Source organism: Pundamilia nyererei, unplaced genomic scaffold, assembly GCF_000239375.1.
Source record: "Pundamilia nyererei isolate P.nyererei 1_Seehausen unplaced genomic scaffold, PunNye1.0 scaffold00047, whole genome shotgun sequence".
Classification (NCBI taxonomy): domain Eukaryota; kingdom Metazoa; phylum Chordata; class Actinopteri; order Cichliformes; family Cichlidae; genus Pundamilia; species Pundamilia nyererei.
Window position 1 is genome coordinate 2497089 of NW_005187448.1, and position 19694 is coordinate 2516782.

The 19694-nt window shown below is 41.9% G+C and overlaps 1 protein-coding gene across 4 annotated transcripts in view; it reads left to right on the forward strand.

Annotated features, from left to right (window-relative positions):
• The window catches only part of arhgef25a (Rho guanine nucleotide exchange factor (GEF) 25a), a 42612-nt gene that overhangs the window by 15067 nt on the left and 7851 nt on the right, over positions 1-19694 (forward strand). For all 4 annotated transcript variants that reach the window (XM_005732596.1, XM_005732593.2, XM_005732594.2 and 1 more), the window contains 6 exons: positions 13007-13314; positions 13841-13951; positions 17470-17594; positions 18735-18801; positions 19228-19331; positions 19536-19605. In XM_005732596.1, coding sequence (XP_005732653.1) covers positions 13007-13314; positions 13841-13951; positions 17470-17594; positions 18735-18801; positions 19228-19331; positions 19536-19605 — 785 coding nt within the window. The remainder of the gene's footprint in view (positions 1-13006; positions 13315-13840; positions 13952-17469; positions 17595-18734; positions 18802-19227; positions 19332-19535; positions 19606-19694) is intronic.

The window sequence follows — 19694 nt, forward strand, 5'->3', positions numbered from 1 at the left end:
CCCGGATAAGCTGGAGGAGGTGGCTGGGGAGAGGGAGGTCTGGGCCTCTTTGCTTAGGCTGCTGCCCCCGCGACCCGACCTCGGATAAAGCGGATGGATGGTTTCTTTTTCATTAACATATTCCTCACCTGCTTTGTTCCACAACTGAGGCAACAAGCAGCTTTACCTGTGTGTGAGAGGGTTAAGGTCACATGGCAGCAGTCAGGGTAGGGCAACAACAACAGCAATAATAAAACTGTTTCCATCTATGGATCTGTCTGTGTCTCCATAAGTATGTTTGTCTTTCTGCTGCTGTCACTTATCTCTTTGTGTTCCTTTTCTTTAATGATCCTCCAAAGAAGGAAAAGGGTCGGCATTGTCTTGCATTTGCATCTATATGTGTTCCCTTTGCATCTGAGAGCGTGTCTATTTGTGAGTGTTGGGGGCTGGTGTTGACTCATGCATGCAGTGTGTTAGGACAAGAATCCCCCACAGCAATGACACATACGCTCACACACACAGACACACACATATATTTACATGGTTGAACGGCAAAGACAGGGCGAACGAAACCAAAGACAATCATTAAAAAAACAAAAAAAAACACCCCAAAACATACACTGATATATGTGTAAGTTTAAATTAGCTTCAAATTGAAAAAATGATTAGCATCAAAGGCCTTTGGGGCAACTTGCATCGTCTGTATCGCTGCCACGGTTCTGCATTCAGCCGTAGTAAACAGTTGCTGCGCATTCAAGCCATCGAGAAAATAAGAAGCAAAAACTCACAATAATCTCACACGACAGGCAGCGATTAAAATTTAGCTGCTCCACAATGTTCGGCATCAACACGCAGCTCGTAAAATAGAATAAATCACCGAACATTTATTTTTGTCCCTTCACAGATTAGTCAGAGTGCATGATGTGCTGCAGACCTCGAGGTGGTTGGGTTCAGTGTCTTGCTCAAGAACACGCGCTTGCACATTTCATCAGTTTGGCCGCCGTCAGACAAGAACTTGATCCCCGCAGCGAACCTGGGACCCCTCGATGTACGAATACATTTTGATAACAAGTTGAGAGTGCTTTTGACAGAAAGCAGCACTGCTGGCAAATGCGGGGGGGCGGGGGGACCAGTGTGTCTTTTTATGTCTCAGCTAGAGAAACTTAGTTGTCATCAGCTTATAAGGCAGACTTCAGACATTATGGAAAAAGCAACAAAAATAGCTGAAATTGAAGGTATGCTAGACTGCTGTGGCTCAGCTCTGTGTTCAGCACTCTGAGATATTTTTAAACTTTGCACCCCAGCCCACCCTCCACCTCGTCATCTCTTCTTGCCCTCCCACCAAACCCCCAGCCTCCTTCCCAGCCGATCTCCACCATATTGTTTCTCTCTTGCAAAAGCGAAGCTCCCCAGCTGGATGAAGAAATCAGCCAGCCTGAATTTGGGCTGAATGTTGCGTGATCTGCTGGCTTGGAATACGAAGACCAAGTGGAGCTTTAAGATCACTCCTGGGGCATTCTCATTTTCTCTCTCCTCCTGCTTCTCTTCTTCATTTCTCTCCTCTCCTTCAACTCCCGCTCTTTATTAATTATTTTATTATCTATGCCCTTTCTCCTTTAAAACAAACACACATTTATATATGGTTAATGTATTTTTACCACGTCCCTTTCTTTCACAGTTCATTGTCATTTCCTTTTTGCTCTACTAAACTGCCTTGCCCTGACATATTTGCAAGGCTCCCACAGTCTTTCCTTCCCTTTTTTTCCCTTCCTTAGGACTCTGTTTGTAAATGTGCAGAGGAGAAGAATGAGGGAACAAATTATGAAACACAGGAGTGCATTCCATACCTTGTTTAGAAAGAATTCTCCAACAGTGCAGAGGGGGAGAGGAGCGACTTCCCCCCCGTGATTCTACCCCCACTTTCAGTCCATATGGCTCTTTTTATACCTGCCTCCTTTTGGGGGGGGGCTATAATGTTTGCTCTTGCTTTTCTAATACTCAGCTCTTGCTTTCATGGAGTTTTACTCCTTCTTTTTTTCAAAACAGCAGCCGCAGTATAAAGACTTGTGAGTGGTGTGAAAAAAGTTTCAACTTTTGACTCTGTGCATCTTTTCATTTGGCGAGATTGGAACATGCTTGCTGTAAGTCTTAGCGACAGGTTGACTGCAATGATTGCTGTCGTGTCCCCTCTGGCTGTCAGAGTGGAGAGATTTTGGCTGCTCTGTTCTGCAGTTCTCTCCAGAGAATACTTCACAGAGGCCTCAGTGAGAAACTTTCCAAAACAGTGCACAAGGCAAGGCAACACAGGAGCTGAGCATCTTACTTACCTTGTGTTTAATCAAATTTACTGTTGGGACTGTAGTTCCTCGCAGCCTGGGATCAGCTTATAGAGCATTACTGTTTGGTTCACTTCTAACCTAAATTTGCCATCATGTTTCTCTCTGCGCCTCACTAGAGGATAGTTCTGCGAGTTCATGGTTTATCAGTTGCACAAGAGTCTCTGGGGTATCTTAAAGGGACAGTTCACACCAAAATTTAATTTAAATGTTTTCTTTTGCCCGTTTTGGCGTCAGTTGACCAGTTATAGAAGTGTTGATTGTAGCGATGTCTGTCATCTGTTCAGTATAATGGAAATTATGTTTTCATACGTTTAAAAAGCTGACCTGCTTAGTCAATAAAAAAAAAAATGCACGAACATTGTTTTGAGCACTCTAATGGCAGCTATTATCCATCTACTGAATCATACCTGGGCCATGTCACTCTGCACAAAGAAGCACATCTGCAAAGAGGATTGTGTTAGGCACAATGGGACAAGATATGATTATTGCTGTTGTGATGCTAGCTAGCTGCACACTTTGCAGTTTCTATATGAAAGCGCTCACAGCAGGGTTGGTGCATTTTTTGTGCTGAATTGCTGCTGATTTTTTCCAAATAATTATTTGTCACTTTGATTTAGTTCCAATATAGCTGACAGCAGGCAGTTATGTCAAAACAAGTTTACATCAAAACAACCTAGATGCATGAATAATTCTACAGAATGTAGAAAATATAAGCAAAAATAATTTAGAGGTGAACTGTCCCTTTAAGCATTTGTAAATCCCAATGAATTCTGGGCAAAATAGAGTTCTTTTCAAACTAATAAACAAACTTGTATGTTTTTACTGGGAATCCACAGCTAAGAAAAGCAAAAGATACAAGCAAATACTTCCATAAAGTTTTTGCATTGTTAAATAAGCTTTCCCCCGTGTTTCTGCCTTCTACACTGGACCGGAGAAGACAGCAAACCAAAAACTGACCTGTTTCCTTCTTATCGGCCTGCAACACTCTGATTGTCAGTCAGGCACCACTGATTGTTACTTTAGACACAGCTTTCTGTTCATAGCCTGCAGCCAATACGTAAGGATTAAAGCCACATTGGTGGACTCAAGAGAAAAACAATTTTAAAAAATGTAAAAACATCCTAATGTGTATTTAATAACCCCCCAAATCTTTAGAATAAGTTTTTATTTATGTGCAAAATTCACATTGTAGCAGCCAAACTAAGACTACTGTAGCTGTTACTTTATAAATGCCAAATTTAGAAACATTTGAGTGTCTGAGTGTGACTTTAAAGATTTGCTTTTGCCGTAACAATCTAATTACACTAGCTAATAGTTCACAGTATTATATATATTTGGCAGTATACTCAACACTTGCACATTTTCTATTGCTTTACTTAATGTTAATTATTCAGTTTCGTTAACCTATAGGAAAACTGTCCACCTGATGGATTTGGCACAGGTGGAACTGTGCCTCGGGTCGCCCTCAAACACTTAAATGGATTTTGCGTATTCATAAGATGCCCTCTTAACAGCCATATGGAGAGCTCTTGCTCAAAATGCAGGATCTGATCGAAAAGCGACAAAAGCTGACAGCTGCAGATGGTTTTCTTGAATTGAGAATAAGCTTTTCAGAAGCATCCTTTGTGCCTCTGGCATTGTCTTACTAATAAGCATAAGTCAGGGAAACATTTGCTGGGTTGTCACTGTATGAATATTGATGCAAATCTACAGTAATCATTGTGCTTTGTGTGTGTGTGCACGTGCAAGCGTGTGTGTGTGTCACAGACAGGTATATGTTCACGAGTGCATTGCTATGTAAAACAAGACTGAGTGCGTGCGCCCACATGTGTAGGTTGATTTCTTGCTGATGGCTAATCTTTTGTGCGGCTGTCCCTCACTCTCTCTCCTTCTGGGTTTAGTTGCTATGGCAATAAGAGTGGGGAGAGGTGGAGAGCTATGGAAAGGAATGAGAATATGTGTCTGGAAAGCACATCAAGTCTGACTGAGAATCACTATGCCAGCACATCTTTAGGTCTCGAGGTCGGAACTGTGTGCCCCATTACAATGAAAGCTGAGATATTTGTTTTTGCACACAAACCTCGCATGCTTGCTCCAAATACACAACATGTTCTGAACGCTTGGATGCTCAGGATATAATTTTATGAGAAAGCATATCTGAGACAAGAGAAGTTAGACAGTTTTGTGTCAAATCAACAATTCCCATTGTTGACTCAGTTTGTCATGGTTACTTGCAGTGCAGAGCACTGACCTTGTGCACAGCCAGCGACAAACAGCAAGAGCACAGTACTGGAGCTGTCAGGCAGACTGGGGCCAAAGGAGAGGCTCCACATACCCGCGACCCAGCGTGCATCGCAGCTCTGTCTCCAGCTCTCCTTGGAGGCCTCCTGACTGGCACTGCCATATGAAATCACAATCGCTTTTAATTTGCTCGTTGTTTTCGACCACCTCAGGCTAAATGGCAGCCTTGTTTACCCTCAAACACAAGTGCCAGCCATTTGTTCTCTGACTTTTTTTTTTTAGAGTGAGTGTGTGTCTGTGAATGCGTGTGTGTGTGACTAGATAATCATAGTGATGACCGACAGTACCCAGGGTGTGTGCTTCCTATTGCTAAAAAGGGTAAAAAGAGTAGTGCTGATCATCACTGTGATTATCCGGGTGCACATACATACATACACACACACGCACACTGGCACAAGATATACACACAATTGCACACACACTAAATCAGAGTGCCATGCAGCGCCTGCAAGGTCATTTAAGTACTTTTCCAACCCTCATTTTCCCAAAATGCCTCAAAGCATTTTTCAGTGGACCTCATATAAAGACTGAACAATCTTATGGTTACTTTGGGAGCACGAGCGGTTGATAAATATCCACCTACAGGAAAACATCCATTTCACAGTTTAGGTTTTTTTAGTTCTTGTTTTGGGAAAAGAAAATTGTGACTGTGACGTTTTAAGCTGCTGCATACTTCTACTAAACAGTTCCTATTCATTTCTCCATTATTTTTGTAAGAACAAATTGGCAGATATTTTATAATATAAAATATAAGCAATAAATTGACAGTTAAAATGTTGTCCAGCTTTAACAGCTACAGGGTTAAAGTAATGTAAAAATAAATGTAGCACTAAATATAATCAAATATAATTATTGATAGATTACATACAAATAAAATCAAAAAATAAAAGCATAATGAGTCATTTTGCTTTTGGTGTGCTAGCGCTTCTTTACTAGAGCAAAACAGGCAGTTGCTGCGTTGATCTTCAGCCTCTGGGCATCGCATTGTACATGTAACGTGCACAGTATCATTCATGATAAACAAAGGATGTCTGTTTAAATATTTTCTTCTTCTCTGTCAGATCTCAATCTCATATCTTCTTCTTCTGGAGAAAGCTCCCCCAAAAACAAAGTACTGTAGTAATGAGAGAAAATTACAGTTTATCTATTTAAGGGAAAAAAACATGTCCGAACACCCTCAACTAGAGTTGGCTATTGTTTGAGATGCAAAGTAAGGGGAAAATATTGAGAAGCTTATCACGTATCAAGCTGACAAGGATTTATTTGGTCCATCTCACAACTTTAACTGATCATAAGAGGAAAAAATAGGGAAAAGGTTACGGCTGCCAATAGGTGGGCATCATTCAGAAACAAAGCTATGGAGGTGGGGTGTTCATGTGTGTGAAAGATGTGGTCTACAAGAAATGAAAGTATTTATATGAATTTATAAAAATCAAATCCATTTGTTCTCTTTTTCTGCCTTCAAACTGAAGCTGTGCACTTTGAAAAGCAACATTTATAGCACATTTAGACTTTATTCGTTTTTTTACTTATGCTACGGTCACACCAGGGGAACCAGGGGGTGGAGACCAAAATTACTGCAACCATTTACAATAAACTTGTGATCTCCTTGACTTCTAAGACAGTCAGTGATCTTCAAGGGGACTTTGGTGCATCAAGATGGCGATAAAACTGCAATAACATGGAGTCAGTCTGCTGTCAGTCTGCTATCAGTTGACAATCGAATGCACCCCAGGAAATTACAGCTGATGTGTTTGTGATAGAAGGGTAATTAAATGTAGTAAATCAGCGAAAATTGCAAATCTGTTCTATCTGTTGCAAACCTGTTGCTGTCCACATGCACAGAGATTCAAATTAACTACTTACATTCAGAGTACAGCCAAAATCTTAAATCTCTCAAACAGAAATTGACAAATTCCTCCAAAACTAGTGACATAATTATTGTTGGAAGGCAATTTAACTGTAAAATGGCATAGGTGCTCTGCAACATTGCTTTTAAATAAGAATATGATCAGAATAAAACCAGAGGAGTCGAGTCCCCTGTTACAAAGACATGCACAAACAACAAGATGTTGCCAAATTGTCTGCATTTATTAAACTGGAAGGAAATTATTTGCAAACCTTCACCAATCTGAGAGTGATTGCAGTCAGTTTGAGTCAGACCGCCACTGTTTGGAGACAGTTTGCATCCCACCAGGTGACCTGCTGCCATGACTACTTGCATTTTGTTGCCCAATATAAAAGAATTGAATGTACTCACTGGGTAAACACCAATATTTCCCAGCTACATTGCCATCTTACCATAACTCTAGCGTGACTGAGGTTTGGGCTTGTACTGTTCAAATCTTTCTTTTCACTTTCATACAATTGGAATTTTTTAAAACTTTAATGAGGGAGAAAGCTTGAGTTACATAGTAACTGGGATCTGGAGTTTAGCAGTTACTGCATATGCAGGGTGTAATGACTGTCTCAGAGTAAGTAGAGCTGAGCTTCTGTTGCTTGAAAGTTTCTCCATTGGTAACAGTTCAGTGAAAGCGGGGCAGTAAATGACTTGACTCTGGCTCTTGATTAAATTATTGGATCATGATTTGTGAATATGGGACTTTCCATCTCTGAATACCTGTTGATCCTGTGGTGCTTAGTTAATAAATCTGTGTGAAATGGACCACACTGCAACCTTAATCCCCTGTATTTGATTCTGTGTACTTGTGGAGGTTTAGTTCCCCAGAGCATAAATGAATAAAGGCAGTGCCAAGAATCTGGCAAGTCTCTCTCTAAGTGGTTCTAGAGGAATGTCTGGAGTTTTCAAGGCCACTAACCACAAACATGGTTCCAGTCTCTCACTGTACACTGCTGGGAGCTTGCAGACAGTCTCTGTGGTGAGACTGCCGTCACAGCCTCTTTTTTTAAAATTGCAAATTAAGAATCAAGTTGAAAGAAAATGCTGATTGAAATCTCAGGTGAGATATCCACAACCTCTGCCACTTTGACTGCACTGCTATACTCCCACTGACCTGATTTTCACAGTCGGTGGCAGCAGTAGTGGTTTAGATCTGACTATCAATTAGAGCTGTTTCATAATCCCTCATCAGGAGAAGTGTCTGATTTACTCTTTCACATTGTTCCACAGACAAAAGGATTAATGCCAGCGTGTTTTTTTTCGGTCTTGTTTTTCTGGTGACTGGCAGCACTTTGATGCATTAAACTGATAAAGAATATGCCACAGAGTCTGGCTGTGGGCGATGATGGCAGGAGACTGACTCTGATGGCTTGTTTGCGTGTCACTTGATGTGTCTAGCACATATTTCCTTCTGTGCTCTGGGAATAACAGTGGTGTGTGGATGTGTGTGTGCGTGCGTGCGTATAAACTAGGTCAGTAGGAGGACAGGAAACCACTGTTCACTTGTCTGACTGCAGTGTGTCACTCCAAAGGTTTGACACAAACACACTCACATATGGCACACACAAGGACGACAAGAGTTGAGCTGCTGCACATGTCTTTGTTGCAGTGCCCACAGTTAAAAATCAGCACAGTTCCTGCTTATGTGCACTCAAGTGTATGTCGCTTGTGCCCTCATGGCCTTCCTTCCGCTCGTCTCGTCAGTGTTTCCTCCCATACTCTCACTGAACTTCTTAACTTTAATCACACTGGCATCCTTTTGCCCCTCTGCTGCTTAATCTTTATACAGAATCCCTGCTCTTCCCAGCAGCTCACCCCATAGCCTCTGCTTTAGACTGTCAGAGGATTCCTGAGGTTGTGGATTCAGTTGCTTAAGCCTTAATACCAAAACGAAAGATAAGAAAGGAGAATAAAAAAGGATTAAAAACTTTTTAAAAACATTATTATTTTTTACTTCTGTAGCGTTGTCTTCTCTGCTAGCTTGTTCTGCATGTCGAACTTGTGCTGCACTCAGCAGCTTCGGGGGCAGTGCAGTGGAGGCCATTGCATAAGAGGAGGGAGCTGTGCAGTGTCCTGCTCCCAGTCATTATCTGAAAAACACTGCAGTGCACAGAGATGCAGAGGGTAAGAGTGCGTTAGAGTGCCAAACGGGGTGGCAGAAGGAGGAACTTATCGTAGAGAAAAAGGTGTCAGGGTGAAAAAGAAAGGAAGGAGGGAGGATTGAAGGAAAGGCCAGAAAAAGACGAGTACAATTTATGATTTGAAATGTTTCATTGTAAAAAGCACCTTGGTTAGAACATTTTCCGTCATGTGCTTCAGGTACTTGCCTCGTGGTCTTTCAGCTCTTTCGGTTTGAACATGAGTGCAGACCGGGTCCTGCTGGTTGATGGAAAGGGTGTCCATTTCCTCTGAGTGGGTGAAATGTAATATAGCAGCTGAGTCTAGGCTGAAGAGCATAAGGTGGAGAGGGCAGTGAGTGAGAGAGAAAGAATCGAGAAGATAAGTATGGTGCTGTGTTAAGAGTTGTTAGCAATGACGCAGGCGGGCACCCATGTGTTGATTGCCACAATTCCCCAGAGCTGTAAGCCACAAGGTGCTAGTATTGAATGGCAGCTCTAAGTTTGTCAACCTCAGCAGGATATTTGACACGTTTGCTACAGTGCTGAGCAGCAGGATGCTCGCCTCTAATGCTGTGTATTGTTACACTGACAGGCTGATGACTCTGGATAACAGGTTGACAGCCTGCACCTGTGCGCCCATTAGGAGAGCCTCTCTGGAAAAAAAAAGCGTATGGGCACCTGCATGTCTGCTTATTTATTTTTTTATTTGTGGAGTCCAGTAATGCCTAAATTGCCTATATGATCCCGAGAGGCATGGGATTGACAGGGAACTCCACAGTGGAGGGGGCTGTGAAGTTTGCTCCATTAAAGCCAACGCTTTTAGCCTGATTTGTTGGCTCAGCAGCACTCACTCTTCAGCAATCAATAAACAGAAGTTAGAGCAGACTTCTTCTGGTGGACGACCACTTAGCGCATATCTATCTCCATCAATCACCTGAAAAGAGGGGAAGAGATTTGCTTTCTCATTTTTCTCTGCTTTTGCATTTCAGACATAAATTAAAGTAAATTTACTCTTAACTCATCCATCCATCCATCATCCATCCATCCATCTTCTTAACCAACTTGGGGACTTGGAGCCACAGGAGTCTATCCCACCTGGCATAGAGACAGGCAGTCACATGCTCTTATAGCTGTCCCTGCCTTTGATTCAGTCACATCTAACTCAAACCTTCATGAGAACAGTGAATCATAAGTTTTCCCTCTCCACATGACTGGACAAGCTGTGCCACATATAGTCATTAGATAATTCAATCAGCTATAAGTGAATTTAACTGTGGTAATAACAAATGGTTGACTGTGAACCACACAAAAAAGGACGGACGTGAAATTATGTAGTGTTCAGCAATCAATAGATTTATCAGACTGACCTTTGGAAAATTAATCATTCACTATATTGACAGAGTTTGAGGATTGCTTAAGTTTATTAGCATTCATTAAACAGCTGAAGATTTCTGCTTCTCAAACGAGTAACTCTTTTTTTTTCCTTGGCTTGAATTATAGTTAATTGAACTAAACTGGGTTAGGCTGTGCTTGAGCAAACAAGACATTTGATGAAGTCACCTTAGGTTTAGGAAATAGTGACAGACAGTTATCTGTAGTCTTGTGCCAACTTATTAGTTGCTTAATCTAGAAACCAACTGTGAGTTGAAAAAGAGAAATTGCTGCATAGCTGTATTGACTCTGCAATACCGTACAAATACTAATAGTGAAAGATGGCTCTCTTAAGTTGCCCTCTTAGATGATGTGGGCTGTCTCTTTTCTGTATTGTGACCGACCAAAACTAAGAAAAATCTGGAAGTGCTTTGCAACAGATACCCACTTGGCTACAAAGTTACACAGTACAGCAATTTTGGATGAGCCTCCCGCCCCGGCACTCGCTCATCCTCTCAGACAGCGAGTGGGCGAGTGGTGAAAACCTAGCATTAACAAATCACCACAGATCAGGGCAGCTTAATGCAGCCCTTTTTCTCCTGTGCCCTTAACTCTTAATTGTTATAAGCACATAAACAATAGTCAAGTTGCATTAACAAAATCAGCGTGGGTAATCTTTTCTTTGTGGTGCCATTATGGAGATGAATTTCAGTGGGCACTATCAGCATGAAGCACAGCAGGGAAAGAGTGGGAAGGATAGTCCCCCCCACCCCCCAGTTTCCTCTTTGTAGGTGTATAACAGTATTAACTCCACTTATCTTGCAATGTGTGGGGCGAGCGGAGGTGGGTTTCTCTAAGGAGAAGCTCATCATCTCCCCTTACAGTTGTCTCACTGTTTCTGTGCAAAAGTGTTATTGATGTCTCCATAATGACTTGTATAAGGTACAAAGAATACATGATCAGTGGAAGTGCTCAGTTGCCATGGTGACAGATGTAAGGATAGTCGTTATAAAACCAGTAAATAATGTACGCTCTGTGCATCGTAAATCTGTACGTGTGACAGAGCTACTGTATCATCCTGATGCAAAGCCTCGAATTGGAGAGCTGCTCTGTCCCGTCTCCAGTCATTTCAAATTGCTTCCAGGCGCTTCAGCGGTGTCAGTCTCTTTAGCCTATTTCTTCAGCTGATGCCTCAAGATAGTTAGAAACAATGTTGCTGGTTGTATCTCTGCACTTTGAACTGCAAACGCTGACCTGGCTAAACTTGAGCAGGAACCTTGGGAAATACAAACCTCTGGGTTTGGCCCTTTGTTAGAGGTCAGGAGAGCTAGGTTGGGAGGGTGCACAATATCACATGTGCTCTCCAGCGTTTTCACATCCTTTCTTCTCTCTGACTGGGGAACCTTCACAGATGGTGGACGCTTTGCTTCTTCCAGATGCAACCATAAATACAATGGCTCTCAGATGCATTTTGATATCCCAATAGTTCCCTGCAGGGTACAGCCATCTTTTTTCTTTAAACTTGCCTGTGTTCCTTATCTTGCTCTGTTCAGATGCTCCTTCTGCTAGGCTTAGATCTCCTTATACACTCTATTTGCAGACTTTTATATGGATATTTGGGTGGGAATTAGAAAGAAAAGTGGATGGGAAAATTGCATGATACATGCTGGGGAAAAATAGAGGAAATGGTATCTCTATGGTGGAAATACACAAGTTAAAGTTATTTTCTTAGTTATCACCTACCATTCACAAGTTTCTGCATTAGCAGAAATACGATCTTATTAGCATGGCCTGTTTGCGCTGAGGTTAATGATTCGTCAAACACTGTGAGTTTTGTGCTGTGCAGAGCACAAAGCTCATTATTATTGATCAGTACTGTGGCTGCTATTGAATTTCTCAGACAAAGAAACTGAGTGAATAAAGTTGTGGAAATTCTTAAATCTTTTAATTATGAACACTGAACTAAGCTGAATGATTTAGCCTGGGTTTAAGTTTGCATCTTATTGCTGAGAACTGCAATAACAGACTGTGGCTCAAATAAAGCGCTCTGAAATCAGGTCAGTGTTGTCTTCTCATGAACAGATGCACAACATAAACTACAAAGTTTTTATTTTATTTTTATTTTTTTTACAAGTAATGGAAAATAGTTTTTTCTTGAAAGAGTTTCAAGTGTCAGAGGATTAAGGCGCAAAGATGGATAAGAAATATGACTAAATTGTTACAGAAGAGATGAAACACTCCCGACGCACAGTTTAGAAGAAGAGCTCAGGACTGAGAAAGGCTGGAGGAAGGGCGGTAGGTTGATTGGCCGAGGCAAGATGGGAAAGGAAGACAATAAAGAAAAAACAAACAGTCCCCGGCAAGGAGCTCCCCTTCTAAAAAGGATTAAAGAGGATGTCCGGTCCCAGCTCAACCCCCCAACTCACTTCCCATGTCCTCCTGACATCAGTGTGCAGCAGTCAATCTGCAACTGCTTTTTAGTGTATTTTTGCTTCAAATACCGACCCTCATTACCTCTGCTGTCGGCCTTGCATCAGAATGTGGTCAAGTAACGATGGCATGGACTGGTGCACAGCTCAGCAATGTAAAAAAAAAGAAGACAAAAAGTCTGCTTTGCATAATGAAAACATCTTTTATAGTGTAGTTACACACCTGCACAGCCGTGTTTGTAGAACAGAAATTTATATTTCCGCTCTTTATTTTGATTTCTCTCGTTAATCTTTCACTCCTGGTGTGTTGACATGTGTTCTGCCTTCAGTTCTGTATCACCTCGCACACCTGCAGTTAAGCCTCGTCTACTAGTCAAGCGAGGGTTGTGTCCCTGAAACAAAATGCTCTTTTTGCACATTTGTCGAAGTCCACAGATTCATTGATTAACTTAAGTCTGTACTTGGAGCCTTTACTCTGCCTCATGACCCATTTAACCCTTATCTATTGATTGTTTTCCTTCGCCAGTAACCTTTTGCTTCTCCTGTCTCTTTATGCCTTTTCTTCAGACTCGTATTCGGCAGCAGGCAGTGAGGGCAGCATCTCCACCTCCGTGGCGTCGCTGCCCCCACAGGCATCAGGCAGCTCGGCCCCCAGCTCCCCGGGCTCCAGGCGCTCTGTGAGCACCCTTAAAAAATGGCTCACAAACCCTGTCCGCAAACTTAGCGCTGGATCCACCGCCAAAGGAGAGCGTCAGGTCCGCAAACTTGAGGGAAAGCCTGCATGTCTTCCATCCCACAGCCAGAACCAAGATATGGGGAGCCTCCCAAGGCCTGTAGAGAGTCTCACCATCTTGCCTGTCACCCACAGAGAACCGGTGAGAATTTTTTTGATCATACGAACTAATCAAACAAAGCTTTGCCTGGTGAGTTTTGCAGTTCCGTTCTGCACATTTCACATGAACCGCCTCATAAGTAAACTGAAATTATTACTGCACCTCGTTAACAGTAGCTATTTGTATAAACTGGTTGTGATGCATGCAAAACTTCATTCTTGGGCAAACACAAATTAAAACCAACATCTTGACCACACTTGTTTATTTTAGGTAGCGCAAGGTTGTCAGTGGAGAAGCAGGTTTGATGTAGAGTTAATCCCCGGAGGAACAAGTACCATGTCAGTTAGCAGTGTCGCTGTGAATGACAGCAGCATTGCTGGCTCTTCCTGCAGTCTCTCACCCTACCCTGTTCTCTTATGTGTCCTCTTTTTCTTTTTAGCGCCGCCTGTGTCTCTCTGTGCCAGAACACATATGCACGCAACAGATTTTGTTATTCTGACACTGCGAACGTTTGTGTATGTGTGTGTATGTGTGTGTGTGTGTGTGTGTGTGTGTGTGTGTATTCCAGGAGTGGAAAGATGGCCTGGCAAGCCCTGAGGACCTGTCACCAGCTACTCTACAGTCACCCAGCTGCATAACTGACTCGCTGATTGGCTGCACGTCACTGCCAAACGCCCAGGTTTGCCATCTTGATATGCTATCAAAATAACACCCAACCCTGTCCTGTTATATCTCATATCACATATGATAAGTATCGCATAGAAATGACACCAAGCAGAACTTATACATTGCTAACTTAAATGCAGTTAGTAATCTTTTGAAAGGAGGCCTGTTTTATATGATCTAGTAGCTGGCTATGAGATTGAAACTATGAAAATAATCCATTACCAATTCATTTTAGCTGACAGTCTCAGAGAGGAGTAGAAATAATACTCTCAGTGAGGACGTAGCCTGGTGGGGAGGTGACATCAGCGCTCTTTGTCTCCATGGCCCTCCAGCCAGAGCTGGAAATGACTAACTCCACTGCTGCTGGAGGAGCTCAACGATGAAGCAACATGAGCACACAAACGCACGTAGGAGGGCTGCTTTTTGTAGCCACATATGCTACATACATATGCAGACATATATATGTGTGTGTGTGTGTATATATATATGTACACAAATGCAGACATATGCACAGATGCATATGGAGACAAACTCTCAGACCAGATCGATGCCCCGAGGACCAGAGGGCAGAATCTGAGCGTGGCCAGTGTGATGCATGACTCACATTCAACATGTTGCAGAAGGACATGCCTGGAGATAAATAAGAAACGGCAAATGTGGTGAAAGATGACTTCACTTTTAGAACAAAGAAATGCTTAACAAAGAAGCGAGCCCGTCTCCATTTCTCCATCAAACTGCTTGTGGCAAAGGAGTGTCTTAAGCTGGCTGGTCCCTTTTTGCTGCTAGAAGTTCGCTGGAAAATGGTGTTTGTTTGAACAGCGGGAGTGTTGCGTTAACCTGCGGTGCCTGCGTCCCATCAACAGGAAACAATAACGATGTCTGAGCATTTAAACACTGTGAAGTGCGTCCTGTTGTTGAATCGAGACCTGGGCACTTAAACTATAATTTCAGCCTCAACAACACTTTGAAAGACAATAGCGGGATTACATCAGAGGGATGAGGTCAGCGCTGTGGTGTTTTTACTGCCAGTGTTTGGTAGGAGAGCGAAAGCTACACACAGGGAGAGAGGTGGTGTGAGAGAGATTAAATTATGTAGGTCAGTCATCTCCGATGGTTCCTGTCATCTACACCACCTTCTCCGCCGACGGGCTCAGCGTTAAATGCGCTGCTCGTCTCCCCCACCCACCTTTTTAAAATAAAACTATAGTGTTTTTGATCAAGCACGGGAAATTTCTTACGATGTCCGCAGGTCTAACAAGCCGCTGTGTTAAAAAACAAGCCGGAACAAATGATCAACAGATCTATTAAATCACTTTTTCCTGAAGAACAGCTTGTACAGTCTCTGATCTTCACTCATAAAATGTATCAAACAGAAAACTCTTAACTAAAAGAATAAACTTTAACTCAAACCGGGACAGAAACTGTGAAAAGAGTTATGTGGTGCATTAGTTGTGAGCGCTCTTCAAAGCCATCCTTTGCTGTGTGACACCGGCGTTATTGCTGTTAAATTAGATTTTTCTGCACTTGAGACATAATGAAATCACCCAACTCTGTTTGTATCACAGTATCATAACTTTGATGTGCACTTGTGTGCATAAGGATTGCTTTGCCCCATCCCTTATAAAAAAAAATTGCTGATGCCACCTCTGCAGTGGAAAATACAGTTTCAAGCACAGGCCGTAATACCTATATTACAGTTTAAACAATCACATTTTAAGCCACACAGATTCATGTTTCCTTACATGAGGGCCTTTAAATTCACTTTACTACTGGTGATTTGCAGCAGTCTGTGTTCCAAGTGAAGAGTGCAATCAAAAGTTGGTCCACAGCTATAAATATGAAATAACAAAAGGCAGATATCAAATTATGGACAATTTATTTATTAGATTAAAACACTGTGCTTTAATCCAAGACAAAAATATAGTCAGTGCAAATATTCTGTGGTGCAAACCTCTACATGCAAACATCCTTTTTTTGTTCTCATATCCAGATAATTACACTTTTATAATAAAATTCTTCTTTGACTTCTACACATAAAACTTGGAGCTTGTATTTTTTTACCCATAGAAAAAAATAAGTTTTGTAATCACTTCGCTCTCGACTGAACTTACTTGCTTGGAAAGGTTTGGCCTCGACTTATTCTAAAACTGTTGTCAGTTTATTTCGCAGGCTTCTGGCTAGAAAACAAAACTTACAACAGAGAGAGACAAGGGATTTTTTTTCCTGTGGGTTTTGCCACAGCACACCTGGAAATGATCAGGGAGCCAGGGAGACCTGTCAGCTAGGCTGGAGCACTCCTAGCGGGGCAAGATGAGCTGGGGGAGAGAGGGTCTTCGTGGAGCCTCTCTGTCTCTCTTGGTTTTGTCTCTTTCACACGCACCACTGTGACACGACCGGAAGCTCAAAACTTCTTGATGGCAGCAAGTTTATCAAGGGGAACGCAGGTGAACAAGTTGAACTAGACCAGAGGAGAAAAGGAGAGTCTTGTCCCTCTTTCCGTTTGCTTATATGTGTATCAGTCCAGCCGTGAATTTATTTCTCTTTTGGGCAGCCTTCTGCCAGGCGGGTCTGAGTGGTTAGGTGTGTGTCTGGTGTTTTGTGTATGTGTTTAAGGCGGGGTGGTTGTGCTTGACTGGGACAAGGGGACACTGGGATTTAGGTAAAGACAGATGGCTGCCCCTATAGGTTTCCGGAGTCAGGAGAGAATGAAAAGGCTAAAAAGAAATGCTTTAAAAATAAAAGGAGCAACTTTTTAAATAGATACAGTTAGACGGACATATTGTAGTGAGGTTTTATGACAATCTAAAAGGGATAAGTGTGAATGCTAATATAGACAAACTAAGGGTTGTCTGCAGATGTTAAGCACGTCTCTGTTGAGTTAGTCATGACTTAAATCTTTGCAGGCCCTCTTTGCGGTGTGCACAATGACTCTATATTTGTGCTAGAACCCCCACAGGAAATTATATCAATTCCAGGAAGAAGCTTGAAAAAGGAGGTCACGTATGTACCACATGAACACAATCGATTAGATCGCAGTAACCCTGGGTTTATCTCGGGTACAACGTGGCCAATAAGGCAGGAAGTACTAATGTAAAAGCTGCTGGTGCCAAGTTAAACCAAAGGAGATGTGCCATGCGTGTTAATATATAGTTTGTTTGAATTCCCAATTGGCAAATGAATTGATTAATTTAAACTTCAATAGTGTAATGCCACAAAATACAGGTTTGTTCTAAATGATTATCAGGAACAGCTTTATTTATTATCTTCTACAAGCACAGGGCCCTTCCCCCCCCTGACTCTTTATCTGTTTTTTTCTATGCGTGTCACAGCATGCATCATTAACAACAACAATCTGATCTTTTTATCATTCAATCTCTGTTACTCGTGTCTCTCTGCGCTCCCTGGTCACCCTGGCAACCTGCATCATTACCATTTCTCTCCTGCTCTTTATCTCCCTTTGTTTACTTTATTCCTGGCATGATCCACATTACCTTTGATAAACAGTTTGTCTGCCTGTCTCTTCCTCCTCAGGACACGCAGTCCATCGGTGTTCTGCCAGATGACAGCGAGTCCGTCTTGATGGACGACACCTCCAGCCAATGGTCAGCTGCGGCTGACACCGAGGAGGAGAGGAAGAGTGCCTTAGAGAAAAGCATGTATGTGTTTCAGACGTCACTTAATTTATGCCCGATGGCAATTCGGGCTGTTGTCCATTCTTTAAATAAATGTGTTGTCTCAAACAGAAATATATTTGAGTGCAGCTGCTCTTAGAAAGCGTTAGCACTTGCAGCTCAGCTTACAGCCGAGATGCAGCTGAGTGCGTCTCCTTGCATGTTGAGTTGATGGTGGAACTAAATGACAATTTCACTTATTTTGAGGATTTTCCAGAAATCGCTGCCTGACTTATAAAAGAATATGCAGAGTAATCACTAAGATTAATGGTGCCTTTGTTCCATTCGGCTGCTTTATTTTCAGGTTCATTGCGACACTGCTTTACTTGGACACTTCAAATAACTGAGCCATTGTTAATATGTTTGATGGTCCTTTTCCTGCTATGACAAGATAAATGTCTGTTCAGAAGCACCTACAGGGCAGGTCACTGCACCAAAGAAGAGAAAAGTAAAGCGTTTCCTTTTACTAGTCTAAAAATTCAGATTGACTTCTGAAAAAAACGAAAGGAATAACAGTAATACTGAAGACAGACACAGTGCTTTAAGACGACTCATATAGTAAGTACTGATAGTTTTAGATTGAAGTTTTTATAAAAGGTATTTGTGAAATATGTTTTTAGGTGGTAAAACTGTAATGATTTATGTGGATCATCTTACTTATCTGTTGAGCTTAAAACATTACTATTATTACTAGTAATGTTTACTATTACTAAGCATTAATTAGCAGTTGTCACATGACCAACGCTCCATACTGTGGTCATGACGTGGTATCTTAGCTTTCCTCCTGATAACGAGTGCAAGGCAGTCACAAGTCATGGGAAACATAAACATAGGTGTTTATTTAAATTTTGCACGTTCAGCTGATCCTCAGTTAATAATTCTGTTAGCTAATTAGATTTATTGGACTTAGAGTGTATGGTCTGAATACCTGCTGTGTTTTCTCTCTAGCTTGTACCAAATCACATTTTCATTTCCAGGAAACTCCTTATAAACTTGTTATTATTATTTCCATTCTGGAAATATATTAGCAAACTGGGACCTGTAAAATGAAGTGTTTTGCAGGGTGCAGAAAGAATTCAGTGAGATAATCCTAACCGTAATCTTTCCTCATTTATATTTTTATAGGTATGTGCTGAAGGAGCTTATTGAGACTGAGAAGTACTACGTGTCAGACCTGGGGCTCATAGTGGAGGTAAACCACCGAGTCTGGCAGCTAAGAACACACAATCTCCCTGACAAAAAGGAGCACGCTTAGTCATCCTTGCAGTCTTTCAAAGCGGGCTCTAAAGCTTAACCATCACAGTTCTGTCACTTTACTCCACACTTCTGTCTGCCTCCATCACACCATCTCCAAACTTAAGCAGATTTTGTGAATTATTAGCGTGAGGAGTGTTATATTGCCAGACATCCATCTCCTAGTGCTGAAAATAGCTCAAGATATTTTGGTTCAGAAATGAATTCTTGCCATCTGAAGGTTAATTAAAGCTCCAAAACAGTGGGTGTGTGATTGCTGCTCTTTGTTATAACAACTTCACTGTATTTACTTTTACTGTTTTGAGCCAGCTGCAGATTTTTGCAGGACTTAAGAAACAATGGCTGCTTTCTCTCCTTTTTGCAGGGCTACATGGCCACAATGAGCGCCAAAGGTGTGCAGGAGGACATGAAGGGAAAAGACAAAATTGTTTTTGGGAACATTCATCAAATATTTGACTGGCATAAAGAGTAAGTCCCTATTTTTTTTCTCACGGAAGTGAGACGAGGAAAGTGTGTGAAAAATATACGCTTGCTCTAACTGCATGCAAAATGAAAGGCAAACAATAAATTGCAGAGTACGTGCTTGTAGCTCAGAGAGGACAAAGGAAAAAAAGTACAGGAGGGAAATCTGACCTTCCGTTTTGTGGATGTGTGTGTGTTTCCTCTATGTAGCTACTTCCTGGGAGAGCTGGAGAAGTGTTTGGTAGAGCCAGAGCGGCTGGCTCAGCTCTTCATTAAACATGTGAGTATGGTGTAAAGACACACACACAAATGCACGTACGCACATAGTGCACGTGTCTAGGTCTACTTTTTGTGCTGTTTGGAGTAAAG